The sequence below is a fragment of the Ascidiella aspersa genome, chromosome 6 (assembly GCF_963924565.1).
Source record: "Ascidiella aspersa chromosome 6, kaAscAspe10.2, whole genome shotgun sequence".
NCBI lineage: Eukaryota > Metazoa > Chordata > Ascidiacea > Phlebobranchia > Ascidiidae > Ascidiella > Ascidiella aspersa.
This window is the reverse complement of record NC_139452.1, coordinates 15,822,895-15,841,657: the sequence shown is the minus strand read 5'-3', so window position 1 is coordinate 15,841,657 and position 18,763 is coordinate 15,822,895. Positions and strand designations below refer to the sequence as shown.

The 18,763-nt window shown below is 36.4% G+C and overlaps 3 protein-coding genes across 3 annotated transcripts; 2 read left to right on the top strand and 1 right to left on the bottom strand.

Moving 5' to 3' along the window:
- Positions 1-1,433: 1,433 nt before the first annotated feature.
- Positions 1,434-8,951, top strand: LOC146140454 (uncharacterized). The gene is made up of 11 exons (XM_083392630.1): positions 1,434-1,882; positions 2,104-2,172; positions 2,353-2,471; positions 3,119-3,213; positions 3,356-3,441; positions 3,832-3,986; positions 4,308-4,384; positions 4,458-4,512; positions 4,643-4,928; positions 6,228-6,337; positions 7,603-8,951. The coding sequence occupies exons 1-11, from the start codon at positions 1,471-1,473 to the stop codon at positions 7,726-7,728; spliced, it is 1,590 nt and encodes a 529-aa protein (XP_083248756.1). The 5' UTR covers positions 1,434-1,470; the 3' UTR covers positions 7,729-8,951.
- Positions 8,952-10,685: 1,734 nt separating this feature from the next.
- On the bottom strand, positions 10,686-11,661 carry LOC146140453 (uncharacterized). The gene is made up of 2 exons (XM_083392629.1): positions 11,629-11,661; positions 10,686-11,441 (listed from the first exon to the last, which is right to left on the bottom strand). The coding sequence occupies exons 1-2, from the start codon at positions 11,659-11,661 to the stop codon at positions 10,686-10,688; spliced, it is 789 nt and encodes a 262-aa protein (XP_083248755.1).
- A 3,127-nt stretch (positions 11,662-14,788) lies between these two features.
- Positions 14,789-16,726, top strand: LOC146140452 (uncharacterized). Its single transcript, XM_083392318.1, has 2 exons — positions 14,789-14,944; positions 15,951-16,726. The coding sequence occupies exons 1-2, from the start codon at positions 14,897-14,899 to the stop codon at positions 16,551-16,553; spliced, it is 651 nt and encodes a 216-aa protein (XP_083248444.1). The 5' UTR covers positions 14,789-14,896; the 3' UTR covers positions 16,554-16,726.
- The last annotated feature ends 2,037 nt before the right edge of the window (positions 16,727-18,763 follow it).

The window sequence follows — 18,763 nt, the reverse complement described above, 5'->3', positions numbered from 1 at the left end:
AACTTTCCTGAATTACCATATAGGCAATGGAAAACCCAAACTATGTTCTTAAATTTTGCACATAATTTCATTTTTTGCTAATTTATTGGAAATTTTTTAGCCTATAAAGGTGCTATTAGAAAGTTATGAAAGGCGAAATGGTTTGTTTCAGTCAAAAACATGCAACAGCGCTGAAGCTGTTATCTAAGAGTTCACATTTTGTAATTAATAAGCCATTTTGCACTGGTTAGAAGACAACGCCCTGGAATTTTGAAATTTCGGCTTCTATGGGTGTCACACTGTCACAGGGTGTGCAATTATATTTTTTGCACGTCCCTTAGGTTGGAAATCTTACCACAATTCCACTTTTTTTCTACGTTGAACTGTTTTTTTTTAAGTTTACGTGCGCAATATACCAATTCAGATGTGCACGTTGCACACAAATTTCTTTAAACAAAATAACGGGTGTGCAGTGTGCACCAAAGAATGACTGGGACGTTAGTAACGAGAAAACGAAGCAAACAGTTTCTAGCCTAAATTGGTTTATACAAGGGATCTGGTTGAACCCTTTATGTGGGTAATGGTTGCAATATACCAGTGTAAATAGTCTAAAGCTGGCACAATCTACCAGTAAAACGTTTCCATTTTATTTATTGATCTTGGTCATATCACAACACCGTTCCAATGGAAATGCGCGAAAAACGAGATTCCCGCCAAAATAATTAACCACTAGGGGCGGTATGGATCATCTTTTGCGTGTTTCGTGACGTCACTGCTTTTTTCGTTGATCTTATCTCGTTTTCCATCAAACGCTATTTTTAGATTTAACTTTTTTACTATAAACCGACTTGGATGTAACTGTTTCGTTTTCACTTAAGTTAAGCAATGTAATTATATTTTTTTGAAATTTTTAGTAATACTTCGCAGGCATTAAGCAGGTATTGGCGCTGGTCTAGAATCCTACCACAACAAAACACCATTTGGGTTAGGGTACAGGTTAGCGTTTGGGTTAAGGTGGGTCAAGTATTATTATTAAATTAGGAATATAATAATACTTGACCCACCTACACCCAAACGCTAACCCGCATCCTAACTCAAATTTTGTGCGTTGATTTTAGAACTGTGGTAGGATTATCCTACCACAACGCACATTATTTGGGCTAGGGTGTGGGTTAGCGTTTTGGGTAAGGGTGGGTCAAGTATTATTATTAAATAATGAATATAATAATACTTCACCCACCCTTACCCAAACGCCAACCCGCACCCTAACTCAAATAATGTGCGTTGATTTAATAATTGTGGTAGGATTCTAGACCAGCGCCCCTACTCCTAGTATAGTATTTGAGTAGCTAACAACGATATAATTAGCAGAACAAATATATATTGGCCCGTTTGCTTGACTTTGTTCCTTCAGTGCTATAATTTGATACATAAACGTTTTGCTTATAGATGATTTAACTTTGGTATACTCTTAAACATTCTAAAATATAAATGGCTTTTTCTGGGTCTGTTACACCATACACAAACCAAGCGGCACAAGATTTGGACAGTCTTGATGATGATTTAAGTTCATTAAGCGACTTTAATGATGATGACAACTCACTTGATGAATACTTTGAAGATGACTTAATTCCACAGAATGATGCCAATACTTCTGTATTGAGCAGTGTATTGGACAGCACTGATGAAGTAGTGGTGATTCCAAGTTGCACTGAAGGCAACTACACAGAAGAAGATTATTCTTGGAGAACAGGATACACAGTAAACCTAAAATCTTATGGAAATTTAAACAACAGTAACAATGTCACTGAAAACTCGCCTTCATATATTGCCAGGAATTTATATTCTTCATCAGAAAGCAATATTTCAAGGTCGGGCTCAGTAAAAAAAAAGCTAAGTGTTGGTGAGTAGCCCTCAATATTATAAATTAGGTAGACCGTAATGCCAACAAGTTACGTGTTTAAAATATCTTCCAGAGTTATAGCCATTGAATTTTTTTGGGCAATATAAATGAAGTAAATTGACATATATATATACAGAATGTGTAATTTCATCATTATGTTATTTTTCTTCACTTTCAATAAATTGTTGCCTCTCCTTTTCAGCACATATTCATTTTTACAGATTTAAATGACACTTCAGACTCTGTGAATGGTTTGTCTCTTTTCCGGAGTATTGGGAATTGGTTTAGAGGTAACATGAAGTACAATATTTATATTGCTAGCATTACCCTTTATGCCTTATGAAAATGTATATAATTAAATATTCCACACATAATAGAAAAAATAGGTTTTAGGGTAGCATGAATGTCCTTCATGTTATATTGCCCCTTTCAATTTTAACATTTGTCTAAATTTTTTATTGGTATTTAAGGAAGTGGTAGATCTAAGAAGCCTGTCGGTCATGCAGCCTCGAACAATAACACAGAGAAAGTGGTTTCAACAGTTGCACTACCACCCAAACAAAATCCACCGCCATTAAATTGCACTGAGGTACAATAAAAAAATGAATATATTATAATTAAAATTTGCACTCTTCAATTGGCAGGCTGTCAACCCAATCAGCACTTGTACAGATCTAAAAATTTGCGTCCAGACTGTTTTTTTTTCACTAATGATTGGATGTGACTTCATATTTTGGCGCATATACTGACTCACGTACTTCTGAAACAGCAATTCTGTGCATTTATATGCAGATTTGTGTCTGACACAAACTAACGTTTTTACCTGACTGCTATGGGATATTCATTTATCAGTTCTTATAAATCACTTAAGACCAGATATTTTTTTAATGTCATTTCCACAGAGCAACATCTTAAGATATACCTTTAAATAATCAAATGTACGCTAATAAATATTTCCTAGTCGTTTAAATTGCTTACCACAATACTGAATGCAATAAACTTTTTACAATGTGCATGCTTTTTTTAGAATGTACAGGCCCCTTTGCATGTTAAACAATTTGACAAAATTATTTAAGTTGAAAGGAATTCGCAACAGATCAACAATTAAAGACCGTTAATAGGTCATACAACAACAACCATTGTTGCATTTAGCTTGCAGTGAGTGCAAATCCCAACTCTATTATAACTAGTAAGAATTTGAAAATTTGATTAAAAAAAGTTTACATACAAACTAAGGTTGGAACATCATTCTCAAGAGAACATTCAAGTTTGCGAAATAGCCAGAGAAGGAAAATTCATCTTAGTTTTACTGACAAAGAAGACAAATCAAGGTATGTGTTATTTCTTTCATAAAATAATTTAAATAATTTATTTATATGAATTATTATATTCAGTCGTCAGTCCTATTTTAAAACAACTTGTTTGTCCATACAGTAACAATCATTTTAAAACTTATTATCAGTCCTTTGTTAGTGAGGATGAAGAAGAATCATCCAGCACAGAATCCTTCTCTTCAAAAGTCAACATTTCTAACTCTCCATTTTCAACAGCATTACAGAGTAAGAATTTGTTGGTACATTTATGGGTGAATCGGGCAGTTTTACTATTGTTCTATTTAAATTTATTGATGTCACCCCTAGTAAACTATATAATGATTTAGCCAAACATTTGTATTGTAGCATAATGGTTGGAGGTTCTAGTAAGACGTAGTAAGAATATCAAAAAGTGGGTATCATACCTACTTTCGTATAAGCTTTGATATCCTTACTACATTTGAATTGTACCTCAAAAAATAAACCCTAAAAAACAAAACAGTGCCATCAAAAAGTTAAAAGTTTTACAAGATAATTAATTTCGACCATTTAATGTTTTTTGTTGTTATTTAAATCCATCCATTCATTTTTTTTGTTTAGTGTTAGAAGTATTTTTAATTTTTGCTGTTTTTTTAGGTCCAAAGACATTTTCCCAAACCTTGGAAGTTTCTTATGAGCTAAGATCTCCAGATAACCAGCAATATATTTGTTGGCAACGCCAGTTCCGAAAATGTCCTGGTGTAACCATTGTCAAAAAGTCTATAGACCATTCGCTTGTAGCAGATGCACTTGTAAGTCTTATCAGCACCTTATACATATTTGTATATGTTTTTGTTTATCCTTCTGTTTATTCATAACAAATGACCTTTTAACATGATAAAGTATTTTCTTGCCTGGCTAAGCCTGCTCTGTCATTTTCAATTCTACTGATCAGTGATCAATTGATATCAGACCAGACTCAATTAAAATCACTGTTAAAATTTAAAAAAAAAATAGTAAAAACATAGCACATATATAGATCTAAATGCATGTTTATTTTGAATAGCAAATATTAGTTTTGATATAATTCTTGAAAATATCATTTTAAATTAAGTCTTTACAAACCATTTTAGATTATTCCTGGAAACAGTTTTGGATTTTTAGATGGCGAACCAGAGCTTCACTACATCAGGATCTTTGGTTGGGAAATGTAAGTTAAATTTAAATTGTATTTAGTGCTTGATTTTGCCTATTGGTGTTTAAATGGTTTCATATTTTCTTAGACAAAGAAGATTAAGACAAATAATTTGTCAACTTCATGATGGAGAATTACTCATAGTAAGTGTTGTATTTAATTGCGTTTATACTTATTTGGAACCACATAAATTAGTGTTGTTTGAGACTATCTGTCCTTTAACAACACAGAGTTTCTAAATGCACACAATTTATTTTGCAACAAAACTTACAGGGTGAAGCTGTTATTCTTCCACTTAACAAGTTAGAAGGTGATTCAGACAGTCATTCTGATCAGTCTGAAGAAGACAATTCTAACAGTGAAACCCTTACTGAAAACGATGACGACAAACGAAAGCAACCGCTACGAACAATATCTGTCGACTTTGAAGAAAATGGCAGTGTACGCAACCACTGCAAGACTGTAAAAAACATAGTTTATGTTCCGGTTATGAGGGTTCCTATTCATGTGTCAGACACTGTCAATGCTTACCTAGCATTCAGAGCTGCAATTCGAGCAGGTTAGCATTACTTCTGGTTATATATATAGTTATTTAAGTTTATATATATTTTTTTTATGGTGTCATAACTATGTTGAATTACAAATTAATACAAAACGTAAGTATTTTATTCAGTTAGATCAGTGGTTCCCAAACTGATGGTACGCGTACCACCGGTGGTACGCGAGAGTCTTTCAGGTGGTACGCGACTAACTTCAGCATACGTAGAAATTTGCGAAAACTTCCAACAATTTGTAATCTCCTTTTAGTTACCTTTGGTTTCGCACGTTTATGACGTAACACTTATCTTGTTCAACATAATAAAACGCTAATTGTTAGCTGGTTTAATATAATAATAATGTACTGATAGCAGTGTAGTACTGTCGTTTGTATATTGATATTTCCATCATATTGAACTACTGTAATTTCTTCTAAAATAGAGGAATAGTAAGTGAACTAAATTTTGTTAAAAAATTAGGAACATGTTTAAACGAAAGAACAGTCAGGCTTACATAAAGTACGGGTTTGTAGCTATTGATAACAATGGAGAAGCCCTTCCGCAATGTGTAGTTTGTGTAAAATATCTTATCGTGCCTGATCCGAGTGATCAAACTAGTAAATTTCGTCAAAATATCTGCCCTTACTCTGTTGTTTAAACGAGAAATTTAGTTTCAATTCCACCTGTTTTCTCTATTACACAGAGGTGCGCTGGCTCTAACATCCATCGCATTAAAACTATTTACTATGTTTTGTATAATTTATGGCTTTTATGTTTTCCTAGAATGGCATTAGTTAAACTGTAATGCAGCTACATGCTCATTTTTTATCTGTATGCTAAAATAGTTAATAATTTGAGATATTCTAGTCAGATGTAGGCCTAAATTAGTGGTACATGAACACTGTACAAAATCTCAAAATGGTACGCGAGAAAAAAAGTTTGGGAATCACTGAGTTAAATAAATAAAATTCGCGAATTTATATATGAATCTGTTTATGTACATCGTTTTTATTACAGTCAACATGTGGACAAATTGCTCTCCTAAAACATTTAGATATTTTGTGGTCCTTTATGTACAAACAAACTATATATACTATTCTGAAAGTGACAGTCCTTCACGTAAACATTAAACTTGGATTTTTATCAGATTATAAATGCCTAAAACTATTTTTTGTACAAGTGTACAATACATTGTGCCACTTGATCTACGGGATTTTAATTGCTAGTTTTGTAAATTTTGAAATAAATATTTAATATTTTTGTTCAACAATATGAAAACGAAAAAATATTTTTGTTCAACAATATGAAAAATTCCATTTCAGTGAAATCCCACAACCAAAACTGCGATGAGGCAAAGAAGATAGCAACTGTTGTTTGTCCTCCTCTTTGTGATGATATTGGAAGGATGCCATCTGGAAGAATTTCTCTTCAGGTAATTGCCCATTTAGGTAAAAAAAATATATTTAGTTTACAAAACCATATAACCAAAATATGGTATCAGATGAAACGTTAAGGTACCGGTATCGTTCTGTGGAACATGCCATTCTATTCGACCCAGTCAACTTAAAAAGAGCGTTGTTACTTGGTTACCAGGTAAAAGAAAGTTGAGATTAAAAAAGTATACAAACATTTAATTTTCCTGCACATAAAATCTAACTTTGTAGCATTTAAGGTCTTGGTATACGACTTAGGGCCCAACAAAGTAAATTCACAATATAGCTCAACTGCCCAATAATAAACACGGTGCATTGCCACTTGCCAAGTGGATTTTGTTTTGCCTCTGGGCGCCTTCAGATATCTTCTAAAACAAAGCGATTTCCATCGTGATACGTCAGACTTTGCGGTTTCGACAATTTTGCGCTGTTCAATGGCAATAAATTGCTCGATTACTCACGTCACAAACTAGCCATTGTCGGACGTGATACTCGACAGTTTAACGAGTTGGCGGAACTTAAGTATTAGAAATCATTTGCGATTTACTATTAAACCTTAGTCTTAATTTATCTTGAAGGCAAGTTTACATTATTATTCATTTCGCCTGTGGGTCTGTTTAAAAATGATCCTTCTGTATTTTAAAGATTCCCCAGGTACTGAGAGTTAATCAATGTTGTGAACAGTGAACCAACTTTACTTGTTTTGTTTCTCCCCTTTGCTGTTTGTCGCACTTTTTGCTTAAGTCGTTGATTACAACACTAGCAGTGTTATAATGACTTAAGTCTAGGACTTGACTTAAGTCACTGTTTTCAAATGTCTTGACTTTATATTCTTTGGGCAAAATGACTTAAATTGTCTCAAGTCTTTTTGACATATGATGATATGACTTGCTTGGCTTAAGTCTTTTGGACAAAAAAAGTGAAAAAAATAGGCGTTTTTATTTAGCATTTTTAATAAATTTGGGTTATTTATCCTAATTTGTGCACTTAAACAATTATCTTGCTACAATGCTACATGTTGCGTTTGTGTTATTTTTGCTAGAGTTATTGGCTGCTCAAAATTAGACTTATGACAAGGACTTGACTTTAAGTTGACTTTCTCTAATTAGGACCGAGGACTTGGCTAGCTTTTATTCGAAACGACTTGACTTAAACTCAAGTTATTTTAAGAATGACTTGTCTGGGTGTACAACACTGGCTCTAGATACAATTTCCAATGAGCTCACACAATGCCGTCGTTAACTTTCCCCTAATTTCCCCATAGATGCGAACTGCTTACGACGCTTTTGTTCTCAACAAGCGACATGATGTTAGAAGTCCGATCGACCTGGGTTCGCTTGCCACCAATCACGTCGAACTCACCACTGCGAAGAACGGAAACTGGTGCTGACATCGTTGTCGTCGACAATTTGGATGCCAATGTTTTTTTTGCTTTTTGGTTGGACATGATAGGCCAATTTTTGTGCTTGGCCCGGTTTATAGTCTGCTTTCACAAATGTTGTGACTGTATAAATGGCCCAATTTTTTTTATAAAGATATAAATCCTAACGCACTGTTTTTTTCAATCATATCCGACATTTTATAAACTGTTTAAAATACTTTGTTTTGTTTGCAAACAGTTTGCGGTTAAATAAATTGATTTATATTTTTTCAGATTTTTATAATAACTATTTACCTGTAAGGCAGCAAACACACATGAGCAATATTTTTTTGTACTTGTTTTCTTTTTTGGTATCAGCTGCACTTTGCTTTGTTTTACTTTGCCTAACGTAGTTTGGCGCGCTGTCTAGCTGCAATAATTGCATTTTGTCCCATACGAAATCCCCCGTTTTTCCATGTATGTATGTCCTATCAATTCTAGTTTTCACTGCCCCCCGATTTTGTTGTTTGCACTCGTACTAGCAGTTTTTTTACAACGTTTAAATTTCTATACAAACTGAATCTCGGTATTTCCTTAATTTACGTTAAATAAAAAAGCAAAAAAATTACCCCGGCTGCGGCTTAGCCCTATGTCACATATTTTGTCACGCTTTTTTTTACGCTGTTTTCAATTTCACGTGTGGAAAAAGTAACTATTGTAATTTAGCTATTTTAAAAAAATTGTGGTTTTAATAGTTGATCGCCTCTTTTCGCACCCAATCACTTTTGTCAGTAATCTGTTAAGCTTTTGTATATATTTTACCAAGCGTCTTTAAGTAAAGTATCAAGTATTTCACTTGGTTCTTTTTTAATATAGTTGTGGTTTAATTGTTCTATATATCATCTCATCGCTGTTTTGTTCACTTTTACTTTGTTTCTCCATTTTTTAATTAAATAAACGTTACGTTACACGCTCACTTTCCTCACTATTTTTTGCATGCCTTTTAGGGATTTGTAGCTGTAACTAGCACATTCGTTGGGGTGCTGCGGTACAACTGCGATTCGCCAAAATATGTAGTGTTTTGCTTGCTTCCATTTTCGTTTCTTTCACAATTTAGAGCAATATTTTTTTGTGCTGCCTTCGTAAACTGTAAGTTTGGTTTTGCTTATTGGGACGACTAATTATCTTTTCATAAAGCTGCTTAGTAATGTTCGTATATTTGCAATATATAAACACTTGTTAATAAATTTAAAGCATAAAACCTAAGCACAAATGTTTCTTACACTTCGAAAAAAGAAAACGCAGGGCAGACAATCGGGCATTTTGACTTACAAAGGGCATCTCTAAAACGACTTTGTTGGCGGGCCTATAAAAAAGAAAGACATTTAGAAGGGTGTACTTCAGACCATTTATCACACGCTCGAAGCATGACATATACTTGGAGGTTAAAGTTTAGAAAGTATTTTTAATCCTTTCAGAGTTTGACTGTTTGGGGACGAGTTGCAAAATCAACTGGCTGACAGGAAAATAAACTTATGTTTTTGTACTTATTTACCTGTAAATAAATCAAAACTTACTGTCATTTTTTGCATGTTTCATCTCGTATCTGGAAAACATTTTACACAACATCGAGAGTACGTTGCTATACCCGTATTCAAATTAAGTCTTTAAAGTTAATCTGATTAGCACAATTTCTTAGACTTTGGAGCGAATCTAAAATGTATTTGAAGTATCGTAACACATCTCCAAACTTAGAAGTTAATAGGACAAATGCACTGTTTGAACGTGGTTGTTGTGCAGCTGCGAGGTCAATGGACCACATAACGGTTTATGTATGCCATTGCGTTCGCAATGGATCACGACCTCTTATATATTAAATTTAGCCAATTTAAAAACAATAAAGGCTTTTTTGTCGTTTGCCGAATGTTTCCCACGGTTGTTTGTATCATTACGTCATATTGTGACGTCACTTTGTATTCTTATCTCTGAAAAAAATACGCAAAAATGTGGATTCATTTTAAATGGACCTAAAAATTCTAATAATTGTGACCATCAGGACAAAAAACGTTTGTTTTTTCAGGGGATGTTAAGAAATTTTTGTATGTCAACAATAATGACGACCAACGTTAAAGCATAGTTGAAACTTAAAAGACTATTAGCTTCCAGAACTCCTTATTTTCGAAACTAATCTGCGACGAAAATCGCGTCACTGCGTTGCTGGCATGACGTTTCACCGCGCCGTGTCCACTCAATTAGGTCGGACCTAACACGAATTTTTCGTTTAATTTCAACACAATAAAACCACGGTAGGTAGATTTATGATTCACGGTTTTGTTTAATTTATAGCCGTTTTGTTGACTAATATTTTTTCTCAGTTCCAAAGAGTAACAGTTATTGCGGTTGTTAGGTTAAATTTTCGGTTGTTCTCAAGTGGTGAGCTACAGCAATTAAACTAAACATACTATTTTAACTGCGTACATCTGGTAACTTTACAGTGTTCGACGTGTGCGTTGTATTTCGCAGCATGAAACTGCCTCGCGTGATAAAGCACATTACCGACCTAATTGCACAGTCTCGCGGCGTCAGCGTAAATAAAACAATAGAAAATACCTTTCATTGTGACTATAACTGATTGACATAAAAAGGGCAAGACAGTCTTTAAACAATGGCAATCTAGGGATGATTAATTTATTGCGCCATAACAACAAATGAGCTATTATTTTCTGACATAACACATACCGCGACCAATAAACGAATTAGGGCGTCATTTCTAAACATTAGAAAAGCTTTAGAAGTACTTAAAAATAAACAAAGAATCTTTGCTTTTTGTGGTCCAATATAATAGTAAGCACAACAGCAGCAAGTACCAAACAAAAATATAAATAAACAAAAATAAAATCTGTAATAATTGTGAAACAAAAAACAGCAACAAAAAAACAAAACAATAAACACTTAAAGATAAAAATAAACGAATATGACTTCAATAATTAACGAATGCGTTTTCCTTCTAAAACGCTTTTCTGTTGCCTGAGGCGGGCCGCACTTTCCTCGAGTTCACGAATTCTTATTTCGCACCTCTTTTGGTGCTCGCGCAAGGTAACAATCTTTCGTAGTGGCATTGCTTTACTAAATCGCTTGCCGCGAGATGGCGTAAGAGACGGATATGCTTGCTTCTTTCTTGGCGTCAAAGTGTTGGCGTTAAGGTCAGTCCGTACTTGTTGTTTCCTCGGTTGTTTGGATGCCTTAGGAACAACGGGCTGAAGACGACTGCAAGTTACCGACGAAACTGCTGGATTCGCGATAACAATGCTGTTATGTTTAACGATGTTGCCTTCTTTGGTTTTGCACGTGAGAATTCGGCCTTTTGGAGCCTCTGACCCTCGCACTGGACCTTTGTTCGAACTTTTACTGAAGACTGCGTACCTCTTTCGCAGCGCCAGTTCCGTATTAGCGACCCTCTTCTCGTTTCCGATCATTTTAACTCCACCTGCGCTGGGCACAAGTGATTTTACCGCGCTGCTGATGCTGCTAATGCTGCTGAAGGATTCTCTGCAATCGAAGACCGCTTTCGAGTGTCTCTCGGCACATTTGTCGAGCCTGGATGCCCTCTGGCACATCAGAGACGGCTTTTGCTGCAGGGAGCTGCGAAGACCCAAAGCGGCGGCCGCCACACTTCGCTGCTTGTCCTTCAAATGGAACCACATGGTGAGATTTTGTTCCAGGTTCTTTAAATCGACAAGAGTCTATAAAGAAATAGATATTTTGTTAGTTAAGGCTTATATGTTAACAAACATTACACAAAAGTATGTTAAAATCTATAAGTTTAAAACGGTAAACAAAAAAAACAATACAAACCCGGTCACAGTGAAGCTGTGGCTCGGGCACTTAAACAGAACTTTTTACCATCTACGACAAAATAACACAACCTACCATTCTCTTGAACTTCTCTGTGCTCAACTTCATAGTGATGAGTTACAATTTCCCAACAGTCAAGCGATGAAGAAAAACGAACTAAGGATATAACACTTTCAAAGTTGCAGCAATCTGCTCTTATTACAAACAGCTGTAAACGCAGAAAGGAGGACTGATTAAAGGGGCGGTAAAAGCATTCAACAGGCGTGTTACATCAATCAAACCTAACCCAGTTTTAATCGACATAATAGGTTCCTAAGGGAAACATTTAAAAAAATCTGCATACAATTTAATAGTTCTATGATAAAATATCTGTTTGATTTAATTAGATATTTTGCCTTAAATCAACAAATCGTTCTATTCAAACTCACTGGTAACTAGTCTGTTGGTCGCTACAACTATCCTGTGTAAATGGTTTTATTGCTCTGTGCTTTTCTATTTCGGGTTTGCATAATTATTTTCCTAATCGTTAAATCGCTTTCGGCTCAACGGATTAGGAAGCAATCCTACATTACGGCGAATCGAGATGACCCCATTTCAATAATCACCGGTGCATGCAGGTCTCAAGGCAATTACAGGTAAGTTAGCATATTCATCATACATTTTCAAGTAATGTGAATATGTGAAAATGCCAATCTTAACAGGAAAACAGGAATTCAGACTGGATTCATCTCAATCGCCACCTCACTAGAATTATTACGGGTATAGTTATGCTGACAGTTTGCACAGTTGGGCACATTTGTAGCATTTGCCCACAATTAGCAAAATATATAAAAATTAATTAGGCGAACTAATTAGCATATTGAGGAACTTTCATGACCATCGTAGTATTATATTTCTACATTGCCTAACCTTTGCTTGTAATGACAACAATGCAATTCGTTAGCGGAATTCATCTAAACAACGCAAGCTCAAATTTGATCTGCAATGACTTGTGTACTGTCATCGTTGATTTTATAGGGAAAACTTTTTCGTCTATACACCAGCGCTGGCTTTAAAGTTCTATCCAGGTTTCTCGCCTTTGTGTTGGAGCTGGCGCATTGTTTCCGTCAGGAACGTCAAGGTGACGATTCAATTTCGGGCCCGTTCAAGGTCAGAGCCTCCGCGTCGGCGGCGGTCCCTCGTCAGATAAGAGTCGTCAGTCTAATTACTCGTGTTTACGCGATGGATTAATTGGCTGGCTGTGCTGGTGCAATATTATTCGGGATATTTTACTGGCAGTGCATTTCTAAAAGGATCACTGCTGGAAGTTTGCGTAACCGATATATCTACAAGATTAGACTAGAATCAAAACACGTCTTTCTAAAACTTCCAGAGATGCGACTTAACTACGCCAAAATGAATCATATTTATACACCACGATAAGATCTAGAATAAAATAAAACAAGATTGCATTACATTTACTAGGTCATACATTTTTAGTTCAATTTTATTTTGAGGTGCGTTTATGACCCGTATAGATCAGAAAGACGGTAAAAAAGTTTTCGGAAAGGTTACAAAATTCCAATGGACTGCAGTAATAAGACAGTAACTATAGAAGAACATTAATGTCGGGATACAACACAGTTCGGTAAAAGACCAATATACTGTAGGGCCAAATCTAATAAAAACGGAAAAAACGTCGAAATTGGGTTTAGGTTTTATTCAAACGATTTTAGACGTACTTCTGTCGTATACATTACTGCGTTATTTGACATATTGTGTAGTTGGTCTAAACTCCATATGCTATGATATTATAATATAGATTATTTTGCTTTAGATATTTTTGCTTTATAGGTCATATTGTGTGTTCACATTAAAATTTTGAATTATTTTGCTTATAGCAATATTTTCGTTATCTTTAATTTGTGTTTTTAAGGACTCCTAAAAACTAAAGGGTAAGACACGCAGACAATGACATTTAAAAGCCAATTGTTTCACGTCGCGTAACAATGCCTCGTTATCACCTCTTTATGATGAAACAGATCAATCCGTGTTTGCTAACTGCAACCGTGTTCGCTCAACGCCATTTCAAAGGTGCTAGTAGTTATTGCAAGCTTGATTAGACTGTGCAGGTTAGACAATGGACAGTCTTGCGCTGGTGCAGATGTTAGCGAACAGCTTTTTTTATAGGCTACAGCAGCCTTAGTTTAAATGAATCTCAAGGTTGTAAATGACTACAAAATGCAAAAGATTGAAAATAATCACTTACCGAGGTCGTACCTCAAAATCAGCTGCGCACTAGTCTCAATTGTAATCGGACGAAAGTTTATGTACGCAATGTTTTAATTACAACCATAATATTTATAATTTCTTAGGCCGAACATAGAAATTATTCCCACTTTTGAACCCAGGACAGTGTTTCAAATGTGAAAAACTTTCCTTTCACGTCTTTACACACATCGCAGCTGTAAACGCAATTACAAAAATTGTTTTGGCGGACATTTACTCTTGTGCTGGTATTGATTCGACAACGACCTTTATGACCTAATGAACGACGTCACGAATTGCGATCCGATCTGAACTCTGGTTGCAAGTGTAGCCAACAACAGCTTGAGCGCGAAATCGATTTTTGACATAGATTTCTCGACTGCATGTCGCTTGTAACTTTAATTTAACTTTAACAGAAGGATGCAGGAATTTTAGTTTTAATATCGTTCACAACGTACGGAAATGTTACATGTTGCTAGGTAAAATATGATTTTCATTTTTTTATTAAACTCTTTGGCACAGATCCTAGGCTACATGTCAACAAAACGCAGCGAAGTTGCAATCACCCGACGTAATTTGTTTATTTTTATTTTAGTCGCTGAACGCAGGATGTCGTATCCTAATACGCCGAACAATCTCATAAACGGAACTAGACTTTTGTACCAGTTCGTGATTTTCAATTAACCGCGTCATAGAAAATAATAGCCAGACGGTGAATAACAACAGCTCCAAACAATTCGACCGCAGGGCAAGGCCTATAGGACTTCTCAACTACTCGCAGAGGCGGGTCACAGGCAAGCTGTGCATGGACTATTTTGGTAACCGATTATTCCGGCACTGCAGGACGCCATAGTCTGTATCGCCAATCAAGGCGCGCACAAACAACAGTCGACTGGGTCGTTTCTCACACCGCGTTTTTCTTTGCAGTTCCAGAGTGCCGTGGTCGAGCCTATTAGTTCCGATATCTTGCTGCTAGGGTTAGGTGCTGCTAGCTCGTGCTGCTGTTGTTATCCACGGCCTGCGCTTATTGGCCTGCTGTGGAGGACTACAGCAAGGTTTGGGAGTTCGCCAGTGCTCCCTAAATTCTGTTGTTCATATGTCGCCGTTCCTGGCCACGGCCTCAAATTTCCAGCAGCATCGAATGGTAAGATACAATGTTGTTTCTGAACTTTAAATTAAGATAGCGTGTTGTTTACGGAACTTGAGATTAAGACAGCAATGTTGTTTTCTGGGCTTAACTGCTATATTTCGCATTGCTAATACATTGTTATGCTGTTTTGTTTGGACAAGACAAATGTATATTTGTAAGGCGTTATTGTTGTCAGGCTGTCAGGGTACTAGGATTCATGTCGACACCATTTACCGTGGTCAAAGAATAAACTGCGTGGATATTTTTTATTTGATTCTTGCTGCGTGTGTTTATAGAATTAATTCGAATAAAGTTTCACAATATGACACTGTGTTTTTATGTGTCTGGTTGTTTGTTTTTAGGTGGCAAAAACTAATATGTCAATCGTTATATGGTAATATGACTGATTGACATCAGAGTTTTATTCCGAACTTACAGTCCAACTTTTGTTCTTATTTATAATATGGGTACCTAATCACTTAAATGTTGATGGCATTTTTCACAATTATTCTATTTGCTGGCCTTCACTTTTTATTTGAAAAATCATTAATGTTGCATAGTTAATGAAAGCCCTAATATAGTTCTTCGTCATAGCCAGTTAAGTCAACATTAATTTTGCGTAATAAAATAGATGCTGAACTATTCAAGTTTAACTCATTTGTTGTTGATAAATACTGCGTGTTTTAAAAAACAGACACGAAAGTATATTTTACTTGTTAAGACTAAAGTTAAGTCAAGTTATTAAAATACCGCAAATTAGGCGCACTGTAGTCAAGCTGCTACTGAAATAAAAAAACAAAAAAACAACGGCTTTTCTTACTGAGGCATAGCGGACGCCGCGTTTGTATATCAATTGAGAGATTTGATTAAAGGCTAAAATCGTTTACATCAATCAAATAAGCGCCTTTTTAACGCCCAATTCCCGATTTGGCCTGCCAAAAAGCGCATAAAATCGTTATCTTTCCACCCGAACGTATTTTGCTTTGCTCCGAAACTGCAACAGAATTGTTACATTCTCTAGAACGTTGCCGACGCGGAAGTATTCGAGCGTAACATTACCAGCTGGTTCCACCAATGGGACCGACGACGGAGCGTGACGTCAAGCACCCCCGATCTGACTAAAAATACCACGACGATCGAGACGAATCAGGGCGGCAATCGGACTGGCAAAAAGGCCGGAAGAACGGAAATGCACACTCGGCTGCTGCTTGATTGCAGCTCCAATCAGTTAACCGGCAAAAGCGCAACACAGGTGCTGGCGAAAAAGAAGAACAACTTAAGCGCCAAGTTACGAACTTTTCGGTTTCGGAACTTTAGCCCAAAAAGTGCCAAGAAGCCGGAGACAAACCCTGCCGCCCATGTATGGAACCTGGGCACAAGGTTACCCTTTGCGAGCCTCAGCCCGGTCTTGGACACTGGCGAGCAAAGTCGTTCCGAGGCCAGCGGTCGGGTAGCGAGCGCCAACCAGAGCATGAACTCGTTTCTGCATTCGCTCAAGGAAGACGTGTACTTCAATTCACCGCACAAGCAAAGGCGCTTCCCCAAAACCAACTCGCTGCGGCGACTCGTAACTCTACGAGAGCACCGAAAGAAATGCGAGAAGAGCTTGATAAAAATCGGGTGATTCCTAACAAAGCTAACGCGAGCTAACAACACAGTCGCGACTAATTTAAACGAATTGTTACGAGACAGCAATCATTGTGGAAAAATATAAAAACTGTGGGGGTGGAGTGTATTGTCGAGGTGTATCACTGTGTCAACCTGTGCTTTCTCAGTCCAAATAAAGTTTTTAAACAATTGTGCCGTCGATCTTTGGTTTTAATGTAAAGCTTTTGTCGCTAGGCTGTTTTTATACCACTTTTACACAAAATTTTATTTTTTTTAACTTTAAACTATAATTGATCAATAATTTCTGAAACTGTAAGTATGTCATACCATTTAGGCGACGTTTTTAACGGGTGGTTTTGATTTGTTAATTTAGAATTTAAAAATTTATTGCAAGAAACGTGCTTTTCTCGTATAAATTGGTCTTTACCTAAAGAGTATCTTTGACGCATTTGGCACACTATCTTCACCACCCCTCCCAAGAATTATCTCCACCTCTGAATAGCTGCAGCAAAATGACGTCAAAGTTCGCACCTGGCACAAAAAAGCATGTATTAAGTGAATCTCTTTTTAAGTTGAACAGGTATTAGGTCTGCTCATGATATTAGCCATATGCCAAAGCTGTTGTTCAGCAAATAAGTATTGTAAAATATTATGTGTAAATACCCCATAACCAAAGTAAGTCAAGTCATTTGCAAAATAGCTTAAATGCAAGTAAAATCAATCAATAGCAAATGAAGTTAGATGGCAAATCCTGCAGCTAAATTTTTGAATTGCATAAAATTTAGCTGTTTGCAAACAACCACGCAAAATTAATTTTTGATTTCATTGCTGGCTCTCAAACCTACACTTGGCCAGCGGGTCTGTAGTTGGGCTACGCTGAGATATGTCAAGTCATGTATTTATTCATATTTATAGGTTTAATGACCAATTATTTTGAGTCTATAGGTGTATACTGTATAAAGATATATTTTCAAACAACCACAAAATTCAAAGGTGTATTTTCGTTTTTTTTTTTTGTAAAACAACACCTTTCAGGAAGACGCTATACACATGTTATACCGATAACCAGGGCTGCGGAGGCGGAGTCGGACTCGGGGAGTCGGCTTGTTTTGCTGGAGTCGGACTCGGGACTCGAGTAAGACCACCTAAAACTACCCGAGTCCGACATGCGCACGCACAGTACCAAATTTGAAAACTGATATGGCCGCCAACTGAAATTTGTAAAGGTGGAATAGCATATGGTTTAATATTTTCCAACGATGTATTGTGAGTGAATGACTTATACGATACCCCTATAAGTCGATTGCTGAATATCCATTTTAGTTATATACGTAAATTGGCAGAATACAAGCTGTAGAGTCAGAGCTGGACTTAAGACACGACAAAATCGCACATTTCACCGGAGACGGACTCGAGTTTATTTGCTTAGCCGGAGTCGGACTCGGGTTATTTTTAACCGATTCCGCAGCCCTGCCGATAACTGATATTTTAATTCAGCGTGGTCCAACTGCAGGCCCGCGGGCCAAAGTTGGCCCGCGAGTTCCGCTTTTTTGGCCCGCGAACTGGTCGCTTTGCTGCGATCTAGCAATATCACTTCAATTTTGGGGGCAAAAAAAAATTCGTAAATGATCCCGTGATTTCATAACTACCATAGCTCAAAGGTGTAGATTTCAAAGTTAGTAAATAAGCCATATGCCAGCGTTTCTGGGTGCGCCCCCCAAGGGAGGCGCCAAGCAATTCTTAGGGGTGCGCGAGCTCCAAGTTAATATTTAAATTTTTTGCAATGATTTTAATCGTTTCGTTTGGGTTTTACACCATTCCTACAGCGCTGTAGGCTACAAACTCTGTTTTTTGCGATGTTTTACAATAAACCTGCAAAAAATTTTCGAGCTCGCGCGAAATGTTTTAGCTCAAAGTCTCTTTGAGTGCCATTGCATGTTTTCATATCATCGAATGTATAACGGCCCTATTTAATTACATTTTTTTCTAACTTATAGATAAACGATGAAAGTCATCCCCCGTTCAAACTATTTTTAATCCATATTTTTTATATGACAAAAGGCTTGCAACAGGGGGAATCAAACTTTTTTGCGCGAATCTATAATGTTTTTGCAATATGGCCGTTGTATTGTGTGTCGTCACATCTTTTGAAACAAGATAACGTACTGTTTAAATCAATTTGAAAACCCTCCTAAATTTACAGTTTAGCGTCAATTCAACCAATTA

Coding starts and splice junctions, on each gene's coding strand:
- LOC146140454 (XM_083392630.1), top strand. CDS start 1,471: ATGGCTTTTTCTGGGTCTGTTACACCATACACAAACCAAGCGGCACAA. Junction 2,173..2,352: donor TATTGGGAATTGGTTTAGAG/GTAACATGAAGT, acceptor TTGGTATTTAAG/GAAGTGGTAGATCTAAGAAG. Junction 4,929..6,227: donor CAGAGCTGCAATTCGAGCAG/GTTAGCATTACT, acceptor ATTCCATTTCAG/TGAAATCCCACAACCAAAAC.
- LOC146140452 (XM_083392318.1), top strand. CDS start 14,897: ATGTCGCCGTTCCTGGCCACGGCCTCAAATTTCCAGCAGCATCGAATG. Junction 14,945..15,950: donor ATTTCCAGCAGCATCGAATG/GTAAGATACAAT, acceptor TACATTCTCTAG/AACGTTGCCGACGCGGAAGT.
- LOC146140453 (XM_083392629.1), bottom strand. CDS start 11,661: ATGAAGTTGAGCACAGAGAAGTTCAAGAGAATG. Junction 11,442..11,628: donor CAGAGAAGTTCAAGAGAATG/GTAGGTTGTGTT, acceptor ATTTCTTTATAG/ACTCTTGTCGATTTAAAGAA.